Here is an 18,394-nt window from a genome sequence, read left to right as displayed (position 1 = left end):
TGTTTCAAGTAAATGTGAAATAAGAATATTTGTTCTAAGAAACATGTAAGATAATTGAAGGATAATATTCAAATATATATTGATTCTACTTGAAGCTAGTGAAAAGAAGATACAAATATAAACGCATATCCCCTAGATACCTGGGGCTTTGGGTATATTAAACATCGCTGTTAGAATTCAGACACTAAAATGCAGCACCTTCGGTATCTGGGCCCCTTAAGAGAAAACACCTGTGTATCAATAGTTTGCGGGGTTGAGCCTTTGCTAATTGTTACTCTCAACCAGGAGGTGTCGTCAGAGACAAGTGCGTTTGCTATGGCTGCCTTCTTGAGGCTGATCACCCAAATCCTGCTCCAGGTGGAATTCCTGCTGCCTCCTAAGATCCTATCCCTCTGTGGAAGCTTCAGCTGGAACAGCCAGTATACACACCTGCAGTTCTCAAAGTGTATTATACAGGAGAATCACTCGGGGGCGGCGGGGTGGGGGGGGGCGATGCTAAAATGCAGATTCCTCAGCTGCAGCTGTGGAGATCCTGATTCAGTAGGTCTGGAGTGGGGCTCGGGGGTGATTTTCATCTTAAGCACCATCTTCTTCTCCCTCCAACCTCCCACTGTGAAGCGCTTCGAGAAACACTGATCTGCACCTACATAGACTGTACAATATCATCTCACAGCCTCAACTCAGACACAGGCTGGAAGGGGACTCATTTGTTCACTCATTCGTCAAACACCTACTGAGTCCTTACAGCCAGCCAGTCACCACTGGGTACCTTGACAAAGTCACGCAGCTCATCTTCCTCTCTCAGGCTTGAGATCCCCATCAAGGGATCAATCATAGAATCCAGTAAAGACTTAGCCTATCCTTTCTTATGTTCACCCCCATCAAAGAACCTGGCTTCCACCATGATAGGGGAAAAAGCCCCCCTTTCGCATAAAGAACACTGCCATGATTACAGAAATTCTGCCTCTAAATTGATCCCTAATGGTTATTTTACAGGATATCAACATTCCAATGATTTAGTTAGGAAGGAATCTTATCACCAAGATTCATTCTTTCAAACACAGACAAAAATAATAAATCCATGGCTTTAAAAACACAGACCAAACTAATAAATCCACATGTATCTGAAAATCAAAATGCTGCTGAGTATGTTTCACTGCCATGTTAACTTTGTAAGTCCAAGATAAATAAAAATCCTGGTAGGAAACAGTGGGATAAATTACATTACTATAAATAAAACATAAACTAAAATTCCATTAGAAATTTTAAATCACCATGATATGGTTACCCCGGGGGAGTTGAGGGAGAGCGCTTTCTTAGAAACTGTAATGAAAGTTGCATATCCCACTATAGTTTTTCAGGCTACAGCTGAAAAACACCATCTGTTCAGTGACCAAAACTTACCATGCAACAGTTCACCTATTTTTAACTTTCTGACCATCAGAAAAGTTTTTGTTCTAGAAAGGACTTTAAAGGTCATTAAATCCGACCTTTCACTCTACACTCAATACTGCTTTATAACATCGCAGCTGCAGAAGTGCCCTACAGCCTCTGCATGCATTCTACTCCTCTGTGGGTCAAGAGGGTCACTGCCTCCCTGGAGCTCAGCCCATCTTGGTACTGTTCCAGTTTTTAGCACTTTCTACCTCACATCCTGTCTGATAAGCAGAAAAAGCCAGTTTTGTTTTTTGGTTTTTTTTCCCACAAGAAAGGCTTTCCCCTCTTAGAACAGAGCAGGGTTCCTGGATTAGGATGGCATCTCGGCTGCATTGACCAGAAACCTGATTCAGTGCCTTAAACAAGGCAGGGCTTAATTCTTCTTATGTAACAGGAAGCCCAGAAGACAGCTCAAGTGAGAGAAGCTGTGGCCTTCCTGGCCACGACTCTATCACATAGCCACCTCAAACTTCAAGGAAGTATGGGACAGTGGGTATTTTAGCTGGTGACCAGAACAATATCTGGGTTATATCCACGAGGAAGAAGGTTGGGACAGATTTTGGGTAGGGCGATTAGCAGTCACTGCCACAGCCTGAGAGTAGTATCAGGTGACTAATATGCTAACTGACTGATGAAATCTGTCTTTCTAACCATTAGAACTTAGGACAGGATTATAGAAACTTTTTTTTTTTTTTCTGTAACATCCCTTCAGCTGTTTGCACACAATGATCGTTTGTTTTCCTTTTCCCCATCCCAAGATGTCTCTTTTCCAAGTGATGTCTTTTCCAGGCTTGTCTCTGAAAACACTCCCATTTGTTTATATTCCAGGTGCGGCCTGACCTATAAAAAGTAATGCAGAGTCATCTCCTTCCTCCTGCTGTACACCATACTATTATTAACAGAGCCTAAAATCCCCTGAACTGAAACAGCCTGCTGTCAATTCATGCAGAGCATGCCTTGAACTCAGATGCTTGTGGGGAAGGGGTAGGGCCAAGGAAGGCACACATCACTGAGTACTTACCTTGTGACAGGCACCCCACCATCTCCTTTATAAGGCATCCATTCAGAAGACCCCACCAGGCCATATCAACCTCATTTAGCCATTGCAAGGCTGCTTTTATGGACCCAAGGAAGCACTTTACATTATCACTGCTAACCTCCATCCTCCATGCTATCAGGTTTAGTCCACTGCTCCTGAGCTCTGATTATTACCCCATGGACTATATATCTAGCATTTTTAGTTCTAAGTCACCTTAATATATGATTATCTTTGGTATTAGTTAGGATTGTGTTCAGCTGTAATGAAAAAAAACCCAAATAATAGCTGCTAACATAAGACAGAAATTAATTCAAAAGTCTGGAAGTTGTTAGCCAAGTTGACATGATGTGCCGAAGTATCAGGGATGCAGGCACCTTCTGTCTCGTTGTTCCATCACGCATGTCTCCCAGTGTCAAGGTCACCTTGCTGTCCAGAATGGCTGCTGAACCTCCAGCCACCACATCTGAATTCCAGCTGGCAGGGAAAAGGAAATTGAGGAAGGAGTAATGGCCCTTCCTTTTAAAGACATTTCCTGATAGTTACATGTCATTTGCACTTACATGCCACTGGCCAGAACTGAGTCACATGGTCACAATTTAGCTGCAAGGGAGAGCTGGGAAATGCAGCCTTTGTTCAGGATGGCTATATATCCATTTAAAAACCAGGTGACTGCTGTCATCAAAGATTAAGTAAAAAGATATTGGGAGACAACCTATAGTCTTGGCCACTCCTTCCATTCTTCATCCACGTCAGTGGTAAAAACATTAAACTATCCAAGACAAAGGCAAAAAACACCAACAATAATAGGAGATAATATTTATTGAGCATTTACTATGTGCCAGCCACCGCCCTATGCATTTTACGTGTAATAATGTAGTTAATCATCACAAAAGCATTGTTAAGTTGGGCACTATTTTTTTTTTTTTTTTGCGGTACACGGGCCTCTCACTGTTGTGGCCTCTCCCGTTGCGGAGCACAGGCTCCGGACGCGCAGGCTCAGTGGCCATGGCTCACGGGCCCAGCCGCTCCGCGGCATGTGGGATCCTCCTAGACCGGGGCACGAACCCGCGTCCCCTGCATTGGCAGGCAGACTCTCAACCACTGCGCCACCAGGGAAGCCCTAAGTTGGGCACTATTATATTATAACTCCCCTGAACTGAAACAACCTGCTGTCAATTCATACAGAGCATGCCTTGAACTCAGATGCTTGTGGGGAAGTTGGGCACTATTATATTATTAATAATAATTATATATTATTATTAATAACATATATTATATAATTATATAGTATAATTATGTATAATTATACTATATTATACATAGGTGGGAAAACAGAGGCCTAGAGAGTCTGAAGCCCAAGGTCATATAGTTCATAAGGGATACAAGTGTGCTTGAATTGGAGCTCATGCTCTAATTAATCACTATAATTCATTGCCTTTGGGCAATGTGTGAGAGATGGAAACTTCTGTCTTATTTCGGCAACTGTTGTTTTGGGATTTTTTGTTTACTCACATCTGGAGTTGGCCTCCTCTACTGGAACCTCCTTTGGATTGAAATTAATTAGCAAGACTTGGGCTTGGTTCTTCAATTAATGACTATTCCACCAGTATACCTGCTCAGGTCTGCTTAGCTCCTAAGAGTCTTGTCCTTTGTAATTTGGATAAACAGGATCAGCTCCCAGAACCAGGCTTATGCTGAAGAAAAATGAGAGATATGACCTAAAAGACAGGAGAGCAAGTGTGGCAGCCCAGCAAACACATCATGGCAGTATGGAGGGCTGTATATAGGAGAGTTCAAGGGTTTTGGGTTGTTTATCTTTGCTGTTGAGTGTTAGAGTTCTTTATATATTCTGGATACTAGACCCTTATCAGATATATGATTCACAAATATTTTCTCCCATTCTGTGGGTTGACTTCTCATACTTTAAAAAATAGTATCCTTTGAAGCAAAAATTTTTTAATTTTGATGAAGTCCAATTTTCTTTTGTTGCTTGTGTTTTGGTGTCATACCCGAGAAGTTATTGCCAAATCCAAGGTCATGAAGATTCACCTCTATGTTTTCTTCTAAGAAGTTTATAGTTTTAGCTCTTGTATTTAGGTCTTTGATCCATTTTTAGTTAATTTTTGTATATGATGTGAGGTAGGGGTCCAACGTCTTTTTTTGCATGTAGATATCAAGTTGTACAAGCATCATTTATTGAAAAGACTATTCTTTCCTCGTTGAAAGAATCTTGGCAATCTTGTTGAAAAATCTGTTGACAACAGACACACACTTTTATTTCTGTCCTTTTAATTCTTTCTATTCTAATATTGATTTCGATATCTATCTGTATGTCATTATCCCATTGTTTTGATTGCCATAACTTTTTAGTAAGTTTTGAGGTCAGGAAATGGTAGCTCTCCAATTTTTTCTTCTTTTGCACAATTGTTTTGGCTCTATGGGCTTCCTTGCAATTCCATATGAATTTTTGAATCACCATTTCCATTTCTACAAAAAAAAAGACGATGAGGATTTTGAAAGTGATTGCACTGAATCTGTAGATCCCTTTGGGTAGTATTACCATTCTAACAATATTTGCTCTTCCAATCCATGAATGTGTGTCTTCTCATTTACTTATGTCTTCGCTCATTTCTTTCAATGGTATTTTGTAGCTTTCAATGTAAAGGTCTTGTACCTCCTTGGTTGAATTTATTTCTTGGTACTTTATTCTTTTTGATGCCCTTGTGAATGGAATTGTTTTCTTCATTTCCTTTTTGGATTGTTCATTGCTAGTGCATAGAAATAAAAGTGATTTTTGTGTGTGGATCTTGTATCCCACAACAATACTTAAATCGTTTATTAAGTCTACTTGTGTGTGTCTGTATGAATTGTTTATGATTTTCTACCTATAAGGTAATGTCATCTGAGGAGAGAGATTTTATTTCTTTCTGATTTGGGTGTCTTTCTTTTTCTTACCTAATTATCCTGGCTAGAACTCTCGGTACAATACTGAATAGCAATGGCAAGAGAGGCATGCTTGTCTTGTTATTGATCTTGGGGGAAAAGCTTTCAGTCTTTCACTATTGAGTACGATGTTAGCTGTGAGTTTTTGGTAAACACGCTTTATCAGGTTAAGTTTCCCCCACTGCTGTCACAGTGATTTTTTTCCTCCTAAAATGCAAATATCATAAAGCACTCCCTTGCTAAAAGTCCTACAGTGAGTCCCCATTTCCTTCAGCATGAAATCAAGTCCTTTAGTATGGCCCAAAGCCACTTCAAGAGTGTCTGATACCCGCTGACTTCTCCAGTTTCATGTTCCCACACCCTAGAGTCACAGACACATCATTTCCCCACACATGCCGTTCCCTCCGCTGGGAACACTACCTCCCTTTTCCAAAAGGCTTCTTTGCCACAGCCCTGTGTCCCTGCCCCTCCCGCCTTCGGGCAGTCTCTGTGTTACTCCTGAGTTAACGCTCAGAGCAGCTGGTACGCTAGAATACAATCATCTGCTTACCCCTTTGCCTTCCTAAACAGACTATGAGGTTTTGGAAGGCAAAGACTAGGTCTCTCATTTCTGTATCCTTAGTGAATATAAGACTTCATAAATGTCTTTGGAATAAAGACTACTTTTCTGTTTTATTTATATTTACGAACATGTCCTGTAAGTCCTAACAGAGGTGGATCTACATAAGGATGAGGTAACAAATTCAGTTAAAGAATCAGGAAGTTATATGCTTGGACTTTACCAGCTCAGCTCCCCAAGCCCCGTTCGAGAGCCATACGCAGATTATTTTTGTTTTCACAGTAACTTGAAGAATGCATATACCTTCTTCCATCAAAGGATAACATTCTATATAAATCTTAGTGTTCTTTCTCTTTAGGTTGCTAGGACACTCAAAGTATTTAATGCTTCATTGTCCTGTAACTATATTAGTCCTAGAGTCTAGCATATTTGTTTCTTCCTGTTTATGTCTTTGCTTTTCTATTTTTATTTTAATAATCTTACTGTACATAAGCCTTTTTGGAAAAAAAGTGGAGCATAAATATGTAACTATATATGCTAAAAATACATTGTATGTATTTCTTGTTAGCAGAGAAGCACACAGATTGTTAAGGTGACAATGCAGAAGAGCAGAGTTAGAGCCATTGAGAAAGAGTTTGTCTGCAGTGACTTTAGCTGTACAAGCCATTGTTAGGTTGGGGTCTCTTAAATGAAAACCAGCAATTAGGTAGATTTCCTTCATGAGGGAGTGGGAAAAAATTTTGTTGGCACAGAGAAATATTTTCAGGCCCTCAAACTCTTCTCCAAATGGCTCCTTCTTATCATTACAGAGATTTTGCATCAGATGGCACTGAGAAGAAAAGGTCAACATTTCCAATATTCAGTGAATTAGAGACTCAGAGCCTGGATGAACTTGACCATCTGGAGCAAGTCCCTATCTTTAAATGAAGAAATGGCATACCCCACACCGAGCGTACACCTCCGCGATTCCTCTTCCCTTCCCCCCAGATCTAATTAGTCACCAGGTCTGTAAATTTCCCACTGGGATCTTCCCCTTCCCCCTTCCCCCTCTGTCCCAAGTCTCCACAGGCTCTAGGTCTGATTGAACGTGCAAAACTCCCATATCCTCTCCGGGGTCACCTCTTGCTGCCCATCCATGCATTCTTGGCTTTGGATTTTCTAAATGACTGAGGTGTCCTCGTGTCGCTATATGATAGCCCGTGCTAATGGCCCGTGCTATTCCTCTGGGTAGAATCCTCTCCCTTCCTCCCTCCTGCCCTCTCATCATCTGGCTCATTCCCGCTCACCTTTCAGGATACAGCTCAGGCAGCTTCTCCTAATAACCCAGCACCTCCCTATGTGCTCCTGAAGCACCTTCACTGCTGTCTGTCTCCCTCATTAGGCTGTGAGCTACTTCAGGTCAGGGAGTGAAGTTACCAGAGTCCCAGAATATAAATCCTACTCACCAGAGCAGGTCTCGGGAAATGACTGTTGATCGGATGTGGACACACTTAGCACACTGCTGTAGACACACTTAGTGAACGTGCACGAAACGGGCCTCACTCGTAACAGTTTCCAGAGTATGAGACGTGGACCTCACCAACTTCCACCAGCCTGATGTTTCCCCCTCTCCCACCCCAATTCTTCTACATTTATTAAGTCCTTCCCACTCCTTCCTCGGTCTAATTAAAAAAAAAAAATTCCTTATTCCATTTGGATTTGACTTAGATTTGTTTTCAAACTGAAAGCCAATTGTCCTAAACACTGTTTATTAAATGAATTCTTTCCTTTCTTATTCATTTTGAGGTGTAGCCTTAGCTCTTATTAAATTCTTATAAATAATAGAATTTGTTTCGGGGAATTTCTCTTCTACCCTATTGGCCTATTATCACTCGGGTTTAGTTGCTGTCCATCTTATTATACTTACCTGGATATTTGCTTTTTAACTTAACTATATTTTTTCATGTTAAAAAACTATAGAGCTTACTTCAAAAAAAAAAAAAAAGAACAATACAGGAGTATTTTAAACATATAGATAAGCAAAGAAAAAATTAAATTACCGTAATGCCATGTCCCAGAGATAACTATAATTATCATTTTGATGTAACAAGAGTGGTAGCTGACTTCCACTTAACCATCTTGCCAGATTAACTGACACCTCCAGTCCTCCGTAGAATGTGCTGGCTGACGTCCATAGCAAGCTGAATGGTCCCGGAGGGCGGCCTATGCACTGTTCTCAGCATCAGCGGACTGTGCTTAGCAAGAGTCAGGTGTGTTTATTCCAACATGTTATGCCAGGTGCAGTGGTTATTCAAATGGTATGATTATTTAAATATTATGTACATTGGGCTTCCCTGGTGGCGCAGTGGTTGAGAGTCCGCCTGCCGATGCAGGGGACATGGGTTCGTGCCCCGGTCCGGGAAGATCCCACGTGCCGCGGAGCGGCTGGGCCCGTGAGCCATGGCCGCTGAGCCTGCGCGTCCAGAGCCTGTGCTCCGCAACGGGAGAGGCCACAACAGTGAGAGGCCCGCGTACCGCAAGAAAAAAAAAAGTTATGTATATTGATAAAAACAATGAGTATAAAGAGAGTAATTTCTAAGAAAAGTAAGTTGAATGCTTTGGAAAGACTCTATAAAGATAAGATACTAAAAATATTACTCAAATTATGTGTACATGAGAATTATAAACATTGGAAAGAAATAAAAATCTAGGAGTCTATACTCAGTTTGCTTCATTATTTAGCTTCTCTAAATTCTTGACCCATTTAAAGAAACCAGTATTTCACATTTTTACATTTTCTGGTGGTTACATTATTGGTATGTTTAATGCTGCCAAAAAAAAAAAAGACAATACACAACTTCAGAGGACTCAAAGAGTCATAAATAGAATACCTATGACAAAGTTTTGCCAATGATTATTTACTTGTTGTAGTTTTAAAAAACATTTCATTTATAAAGATTCTCCTCCTTAACCAAATTTTTCAATTAACCGATCAGCTACCAGTGCCCACAGACTTGGTTAAGAGAGCATGTATTATACCTTCAGTCATTTAAAAATGTATAAAGATATTGATTTTTACATAAATGAGATCATGCTATAAATACTGCTTTATCCCCCTTTTCACTGACTATATTGTAGACATTATTCCAAGTCATTAAAGATTACAACGTTTTTAATGCCTGCTCAGCTCCTCCTGCTGAAGTCCTATTTAACGTTTCCTTTTATTGGGCATTTAAAACTATGTACCAAAAATAAACAACCCAATCCAAAAACGGGCAGAAGACCTAAACAGACATTTCTGCAAAGAAGATATACAGATTGCCAACAAACACATGAAAGAATGCTCAACATCATTAATCATTAGAGAAATGCAAATCAAAACTACAATGAGATATCATCTCACACCAGTCAGAATGGCCATCATCAAAAAATCTAGAAACAATAAATGCTGGAGAGGGTGTGGAGAAAAGGGAACCCTCTTGCACTGTTGGTGGGAATGTAAACTGATACAGCCACTATGGAGAACAGTAGGGAGGTTCCTGAAAAAACTAAAAATAGAATTACCATATGACCCAGCAATCCCACTGCTGCTCATATACCCTGAGAAAACCATAATTCAAAAAGAGTCATGTACCATAATGTTCATTGCAGCTCTGTTTACAATAGCCAGGAGATGGAAGCAACCTAAGTGTCTATCAACAGATGAATGGATAAAGAAGATGTGGCACATATATACAATGGAATATTACTCAGCCATTAAAAAAGAACAAAATTGAGTTATTTGTAGTAAGGTGGATGGACCTAGAGCCTGTCATACAGAGTGAAGTAAGTCAGAAAGAGAAAAAGAAATACTGTATGCTAACACATATATATGGAACCTAAAAAAAAAAAAAAAGGTCACGAAGAACCTAGGGGCAAGACGGGAATAAAGACGCAGACCTACTAGAGCATGGACTTGAGGACATGGGGAAGGGGAAGGGTAAGCTGTGACAAAGTGAGAGAGTGGCATGGACATATATACACTACCAAACGTAAAACAGATAGCTAGTGGGAAGCAGCCGCATAGCACAGGGAGATCAGCTCAGTGCTTTGTGACCACCTAGATGGGTGGGATAGGGAGGGTGTGAGGGAGGGAGACGCAAGAGGGAAGAGATATGGGGATATATGTATATGTATAGCTGATTCACTTCGTTATAAAACAGAAACTAGCACACCATTGTAAAGCGATTATACTCCAATAAAGATGTTAAAATAATAAATAAATAAAACTATGTACCTTTCTTGATTTCCTCTTCGTGGGACTCACAGAAAACTTGGAGTTTAGTTTTATGTGCAGCCTAGGGTTTCTTATACAGTTAATCTCCTTTTCTCAATTTTCACATGCCTGCTTTAAAAAAAATTTTTTTTTTAAATTTGTGTTAAAATTGTTTCTTGTTATAAGTTGGGAGAATCCCTTCTGGCAGAGAGAATAGACCAAACACAAACCCCTAATATCCTGTCTCCAAGTGTGAGGTTATAGTATGAGTTTGGTTGACAGAAAGCCCTTTTGTTTTGCCTTGAAGGCAATTCCTTACTGTCGCCTCTCTGGTCTGACATAACCGGCCAGGGAGCTTATAACTACCTAGAGAGCTCTAAGACTTCTACTGAAATTGCTGATAAGCCCAGGAAGTGGTCTAATAGCTTAGCTTTGCTTTTTCTGGACTCCTGTATGTAACCTAGGTATATCTTCTAAAATTATTTTTCTCAGGATTTGGACAGTAAAGGAGGCACAATATCAAATTAAAGGCACGAAGTATTCCTTACCTTCACTGCTACTTGCAACAACTGAAAAAAATTACCAATAATGTGAAGAGGCCTGGCCTTGTGGGTTACTTCCACAACACCTGGTCAAAAATAGGAGGCCAGGGCTTTCCTGGTGGCGCAGTGGTTGAGAGTCCGCCTGCCGATGCAGGGGACACGGGTTCGTGCCCCAGTCTGGGAGGATCCCACATGCCGCGGAGCGGCTGGGCCTGTGAGCCATGGCTGCTGAGCCTGAGCGTCCGAAGCCTGTGCTCCGCAAGGGGAGGGGCCGCAGCAGTGAGAGGCCCACCTACCAGAAAAAAAAAAAAAGAAAAAAAAAAAAAAAGGAGGCCAGAGGGCCTCATTAGGATGCTGGCTTCTTTCTGAAACTTTCGACACCTCTAGGAGCTTTGAGCACTATCTGAACCTGAAATTTCAACCACAACTTATATATTATCCTAAAGTGCACAAGCAGTATGCCTCTTAAAAGAGACCCTGTGGAGGCTTCCGTGGTGGCGCAGTGGTTGAGGGTCGGCCTGCCGATGCAGGGGACGCGGGTTCGTGCCCCAGTCCGCGAGGATCCCACGTGCGGCGGAGCGGCTGCGCCCGTGAGCCATGGCCGCTGGGCCTGCGCGTCCGAAGCCTGTGCTCCGCAAGGGGAGGGGCCGCAGCAGCGAGAGGCCCGCGTACCAAAAAAAAAAAAAAAAAGAGACCCTCTGGATTTTTCTTTAGCGTCTAAAATTTGAGATTGAATACAGATTATACTTTTCATAGCCAAAGAGAAAAAGAATATCTGGGTACCTTTTAGGAGATGTGAGGCTTTTCACAGGCTCTTTCATCACTAGGTGGTCTATGGAACAAGAAATTGTGTACGTTGGCATCAGGACCACGCCTCCAAAAAGAATTAACAGTCCAGATTGGTTAACATTCTTTAGTATCTCAAACACCTGTAGTGTCTGAGGACTCCTCACAAATGTTCTCTAACAACTTCTTTTGGCAAGCGGGTATAGATAAATAACTAGGGCTACGATCTGGGCATTGCTCACATTTGCTAATGAAAAGCAGTCTGTACAGCAGCCTCTCAAGAAAAATCCAAAATTAAAAAACAAATTGGGAGAGGTTTATTGGTATTGCAAAAGGTCTTCCACTTAAGAACACCCCTTTCTTAGTCCCCAATATCACTTAAAATAGGATTAGTTTTAAATAAGCTTGATTTTTCCAAACTTTTCAAGCTTGTTGAAAAATCAACAAGCTTGATTTTTCCATAATTTACTGCTTAAATTATGGCACACCACAGTTTCACCAACTCACCAACTTAGCACAGATCCAGGCTTCAATTTATGTGCAGGGCACTGTACCAAGCACAACGAGTGATTTCCATGGTAAACGTTATCTAACAGGCTTTTCGTCTCTGCCTGATGATTGAATTCAGTTGCAACCTTAGTATTCACAGAGTGACTCAGACTCCAGCTAGGAAGTCTGGCTGGGCAGTGGATGAACTTTGTACTTCGGAAATTAGGTTTTATTTAGTACATTTATGTTTCATACTTCAGGGATCCTAGAACATGCTGAGAGATGCTGGAAAGAAATAGCTGGTCAATTCCAGGGCACCCTTGCAGCATATTGACCTAATCTGAAAACAAGATGTTGCCCACAATCAGTTTCTATTGCAGCACAGCAGAATACGCCACCCCCAAATATGACTGCAGGAGTTCAGGACATGCCGCCTCAAAAAAATGCCACTTTGTTGTATTACTGTGAGCTGAAGGCACTTGAAAAACAGCAAATGTGGGTGAGGTATTCTCTGAACTCTCCTTATCTCACTAGACAGATTCTCCAAAAAGAACTCAGATATCATAAATCCCCTTCTCAGGAGTTTCATCAACCAGGGGAGATTGACTCTTATCACAGGAGAAGAGCCTAGAAGTCGACACCACACCCAGACACACTTTGCCATAAGCTATCATGCCGCCCAGCTATTCCTCTAAGGGCCCATTCATCTTTCCTAAAAATCATTTACTCTCCCCTAAGAGGCCTACATCCTCTCTCCCCTTTCCCTATTAAGATGGTATTTAAATTTGAATTCTAAGCCACTTAGAGGAGTTACTCATTTTTCCTGGGTATCTCACATGTATACCTGAGGTATACATGTTAATAAACTTCTGTGTGTTTTTCTCTTGTTAATGTGTCTTCTATTACAGAGTCTCAGCTAAGAACTCAGAAGGGTAGGGGAACAATTATTTTCCCTCCCCTACACTATTCATCACCACCCTGGGCATGGGAAAGTGCTACAACACAGTAGACAATGACATTCTTTCCTATAAAATTTTATTTATTACATAAAAAAATTCTATACATTTGTTAGACTAAAATACAGTTTTCGTTATAGTTCTGGTAACTGAGTCAGTACACAGAAAACTTAGCATTAGATCAGCACTGTTTTTTCTAGTTCATATTTCTGCACAAGGAAAACATTTCAAAGCTCCATTTCATATAGGCTCATTGTACTCTGAAGCCAGATGGAATTCCATCCAATTCAGAGCTCTTGGAAGTTAATTTCCCAGCAAGATTTGATAACTCCAGAAAGTTAATTGCTTCATATACATATTTTTAAAGTCCTCTGAGAGCACAACACTCTGTAAATTCTGCAGTGTCAATAATGACAGTCACAAATACTACAGGGCTATGACCATGTCTGTGGGGCATGTTCAAGCACCTACATGTTTGTTTCCCCACCTGAATACACTGTAGTGACACTGTAATAAAGAAATAATAATAAGGAAAAAACTCAAAATAATGCTAAGGTACAAGATCCCGAACCAGGGAATTCATGGAAGACTTAACCATGATCCTACAGTTTGTAATGGACAAAGACCGGACATGATACAAAAATCCATTTTGACACTGTGAATAGGATGCAAATAGCAAAACAAAACAAAACCAGAAAGACAAAAAAGGCCTCAGATTGAGAAATATGTGGCACCACAACATACCTCTTATGCTGGATTTCACAGCAGTGAGATGTCGAAACACACTGATGGGCATTTTCTGTTCAAATCTCCCCATACACTGGATGGGACCTGACTGGACGGGATGTTAGGCTCAGAGCCTGAGAGATGAAGAGCAGGTCCCTCTGCATTGACTGATCTTTCAAACTTGGCTGCTTTATTCTAGGAGCCTATTCTAAACTCAGGAGTTCAGGAAGGCTGTGCCAGAAAGTACTTAAAGTTGGACCTTTGGTCTTCAGAAGATATGCTTTTGTCTTTGGTTGTTTTCCCAGAGCCCCTGTCATTTTGTTAGGTGCCCTCTACACTTTTCTCCCCACTCTCGTGTTAGTTGTAGCAAATCGGATCAGCTAACAACCTCCTGAAGTTATTTCACTGGGTACCACATCTTTAGAAGTGCATTCAATGGTCAAGAATATTCTGAGACAGTGTAACTGAAACTTCATTATGGAGCTCCCAGTACCCTTTTATAGGATGGACAAAATCAAGAGAACCTCAACAGCAACATAATCTAGTAGCACTAAGGCAATACAGTAGAAGAAAGGTAGCTTCCCCCTGTGATGTCTTTGAAAATCAAAACCAGCCAAAACGAGGGGACCAAAAATTCTGGGAGAACACTGCTAGAACCCAGAGGAAGGGGAAAATTTACTCTGTCGTCTCTGTCTCCAATCATCAGTCCCAAAGCTGTCCTAGTATTGTTTCATTCCTATGAATCACCTCATACAATTTTGGAAAACAATCCTGGCTTAATGATCCATGTGGTAAATGAAGGAAGTGCTCACATTTTCTAGTGGCAGGTAGAATGGTCTGCAGGATGCTGGCAGGACGTTCACTCCAGTCCTGTGTCCATTCATTCCTCAAGTCTTTTTTTTTTGTTTTTTTCTTTTTATTTATTTTTGGCCGCACTGTGCAGCATGTGGGATCTTAGTTTCCTGACCAGGGATGGAACTCATGCGCCCCCTGCATTGGAAGGGTGGAATCTTAACCACTGGACCACCAGGGAAGTCCCTCAAGTCTTCTTTTCAATGCTTACTTTACTCACATAGAATGATTTAACACATTATTCCTCAAAAAATAACTAAAACTAATTTCCTAGATGATGGGATGGGTGGATCAGATTCCTATGTGAAACTCAGGACATTTCCTTTAGGTCATACACTTCTATGACAAAAAGACATCAAATATAGATACTTACACCGGACTTAGGCCCTTTTCCACCCAATATGGGAACTTCCACCTGTGGTCTCTTCCTTTGCTACTGTGGAAGGTTCAATAGAGCTCTTCTGGGGTTGTGGGGTGGGGAGGAGAGCTGACTTTTCTATTTTCTTCACCAGCCAATTAGGACATTTCCACTGCTTTCTTCAGCTTGAAAATGTAGGTAATAGTTTGATGTCTGACTATAGGTCATGATCCCCTGGAATCAAATCTTAAAAAAACCTCAAATTCCTTTAAGGATGTCTGCCTGCTTTTTCAAGGGCCCAGAGGACACTCCATATAGTGCAGCAAGCTTACCTAATAGTAAGGTGTAAATGTGAAGAAACTCACATGCTCCCTAAAGAAGGAAGGTGATGTGGATGGGGGGAGTGGAGGCACAGTCCCATGGACAGTGGTCCAAAGCTGCTCTAGTGGTGACCGGAAAACACTCAAAACAGGAGGGAACATCTCACTGATTTACGAAGGAGAAAAAAATAACTTTTGAATTTGTCCCCCCAGCATCTGCTCCTCCAACTTTCCACTAAAAATTTTTTGTCAACTATGGACTATGGTAAGTTTGCTAATTTATCACCATCTTCAAATGTTCTTGGTCGTGTTGACAGAGATATATTTTTAGACAGTGATCTAACTGCTAACACTATGCTACAGAGGTCATAGCTGAGTGACAATAATAAAGAATCTAGTGTTTTGGTAGACGGATGATTACAGGGATTCCCTATTCATTTCTTCTTGGATTTTCTTGTCCATTGCAAATAATTTGGTACCTTGCCAAAAATTCATCATAGGACACATACATCCTTACACCACCAAGGAAAGAAATCTTACTGTCTTGAAAATTCAGTGTTGACGTCCTGTTTTTCATTCAGATTAGTGTGATTTTGATTTTCAAAGCTGGTACTAAAAGTTTTCAAGTTATAAAAAGGATTCCAGACAACAAGGTCCTACTGTATAGCACAGAGCACTATATTCAGTATCCTATGATAAACCAAAATGAAAAAGAATATTTTAAAAAAGTATATATATAACTGAATCACTTTACTGTACAGCAGAAATTAACACAACATTGTAAATCAACTATACTTCAATTAAAAAAGAAAATGATTCCAGGTCTGAAATTGTTAAGTACCATCTTAAAAGAATCTTCAGTGGAGGCCTAATCACTACTTTATTTCAAAACACACTATCAAACCAACTTTACAGCAGCCTCAGACTTGTGTTCCTTAGGCCCTGAGGGGATGGGGGTGGGGTGGAGGCGGGCAGTCTCAGGGTCTCGAAATTCTATTAGTATTTTAAATGTTCCTAAGTAGGCTATGTGACTTTGAGAGAAAGGTAGTTCATTGCTTTCATAAGCTTCTCAGAGGGGCCCTTGGTCCCCTCAAAAGATTAAGAACCTGCTTTTGAATATCAAATACTAAATTTGGGTCTTAGCAAATAAAAGTGAAAGATTTCTGAAACGTTTGGAAATTACAACGTTTTCATGTTCAGCTAGATCTTGACTAGACCATGAGTAACCTGAAAGCTTTACTATCCTGAATTCCCTGGTCTAGAATGTTTATTCCTCAGGAAATCATTTATATTGTACAACTGGTATCAAAACTGAAGAAAATAGCCTAATATTTGGGTCCCTAACAACTGCATATCTTTTCCACAAGTTTACTAATGAATTTCTTTAAAAAATATCCAACTTAAATCCTGCTCATTTAATTTAGAAAAGTGATAGCTGTTCATGTGATACTGAAATGGAAGCATCATTTGTCTATTTTTTACACATATAAAAATCAAGGAGATGGGGTGGAAGAAAGCGTACTATAGCATTTCCATAGAAAAGAAAGGTTTCCCACAGAAATTCTCAAGTTTAAAAACGCTGCATTGAAGTTTTTTATAAGAAAGATATCTTCAAAGATTTAAATCTTGGATTAAAAATTTCCTCTTAAATTGAAATTTGGAGAATAAGAATTTGACTCAAATTTATGAAACGTGAATGGAGGAAAGCGTGCTATTTAAAATTTTTTGGTGTGTACAATGTGTTTAGCTTTTTATTTTGTTTTCTAAGTTTGCTAGCTTTATATTTTCTCTTGGCACATTCAAGCATCCTACTTTTTTCACAATTTGGGCTATGTGTCATTAAAAAGATAAGCTTATTCTGAAAGTAGCCAGTGTATATGAAGACTGCCTACTTTTCAAATGGGCTAACATGTATTCCTTAGTACACAAAGATACATGAATATGCATTTAAAGCAAAAGGCATTCTGCACTGTGATTACAGAATACACAAAGCTCTGCTTTATGCATTTACTTACGAACCCACAATTTTCCAATATATATTCACAGACCACATCTTAAAAACTCTAGGCAAGCCATTATAGTGCACTTTTATCTATCAGATGGAGTATATGAAAAGAATACAGAGATTAACGTGGCAGGTGCATTGATAAGCCTCCAGATTCTGAGGATTTTGTTTTTGTTTTTTTAAGTGGCGGTTAAAACGCAGTAGAGAACTTATTGAAAGGTGAAAACTTTAAAAGACCTTTCTGAAGGAAACTTCTCAGAGGCTGTGTTAAAGGCTATTACTGGAAACTCCAAAAATTCAAGAGAGGTTACTGATGAAAAATAAAATAAAATGTTCAGGTCACCATAACTGGCAGCTCTGGTTTCAGAACTGACCCCAGAATTCTACTTTGAAGGCCAGGAGACCTCTTAAAATGGCCTTTATTAGCTATTAGTGGTGGTTGGTGGAAATGGTCGGGGTCTTGAGGGCACTAACATGGCCTCACAAATATTTGGTGCCTGTAGTTTCCATAGCTGTTTTAAGGGAGAGGGTGGGAGGAACATTACTCTGGTTTCAAGGGGCTCAGGACCCCTATAAAAGGGGTCACCTCCTAACCACCCCCTACTGGGGTGAAATCCTGAAACTGCCCTGGGAAGATAAGGGAGCCCTTGGCAGATACCGAGGTCAGTGGTATTGGGAACTGGCAGCTTAACGCCCTTGGCTGAAAAAATGACAAAATTAGAGTAAGGGAGCATCTCTACAAAGGAAAAACTTATTTGCAGCTTAATTTTTAAATAGACTCAGTGAATGCCCCCTCCTCAACCATTATGCAAAAAGTTTAGGAACCAACACACAGTTAAGCTACTTATATTGCAGTAACTTAGGACTTAATTATGCTATAGGATAGGATAAAAGCTTTGATCCTTAAACATTGCATTAAATGGTTTAAAGGAAGAGCCTGCTTTGAGCTGTGCTAGTCCATGCAGAGATAATACAATCTCAGCGCTCTAGCTAAATTCCTAATGTTTACCTAACGTACTGGTAAGCCTCCCACAGAAGATGGGTCTCTTGGATTTATACTGAAATATAACCTTTTCCCTTCCATATCATATACAGCAGAGCTTACTCTTGAGGCAGGAGCCTAGAAAGTCTAAATCAGGCACCAGAAC

At 40.4% G+C, this 18,394-nt stretch overlaps 1 protein-coding gene across 5 annotated transcripts in view; it reads right to left on the bottom strand.

Annotated features, from left to right (window-relative positions):
* Window positions 1–18,394, bottom strand: part of SLC44A1 (solute carrier family 44 member 1) — a 221,834-nt gene that overhangs the window by 36,342 nt on the left and 167,098 nt on the right. The window contains exons 16-17 of one of the 5 annotated variants that reach the window (XR_002179165.3): window positions 11,538–11,586; window positions 10,234–10,344 (exon numbers count right to left, since the gene is read on the bottom strand). The exons of 2 other annotated variants lie outside the window; for them this stretch is intronic. Coding sequence is in view for 1 of the 3 variants with exons in the window: in XM_019948952.3 (XP_019804511.1) it covers window positions 11,578–11,586 (9 nt within the window). In the remaining 2 variants the exon portion in view is untranslated. The remainder of the gene's footprint in view (window positions 1–10,233; window positions 10,345–11,537; window positions 11,587–18,394) is intronic. 2 more of the 5 variants (XR_012332617.1, XM_019948952.3) reach the window with 2 other exon arrangements.

Source organism: Tursiops truncatus, chromosome 6 (assembly GCF_011762595.2).
Source record: "Tursiops truncatus isolate mTurTru1 chromosome 6, mTurTru1.mat.Y, whole genome shotgun sequence".
NCBI lineage: Eukaryota > Metazoa > Chordata > Mammalia > Artiodactyla > Delphinidae > Tursiops > Tursiops truncatus.
Note: the sequence above shows the minus strand (reverse complement) of the source record. Positions and strands in the feature narration are given on the sequence as shown.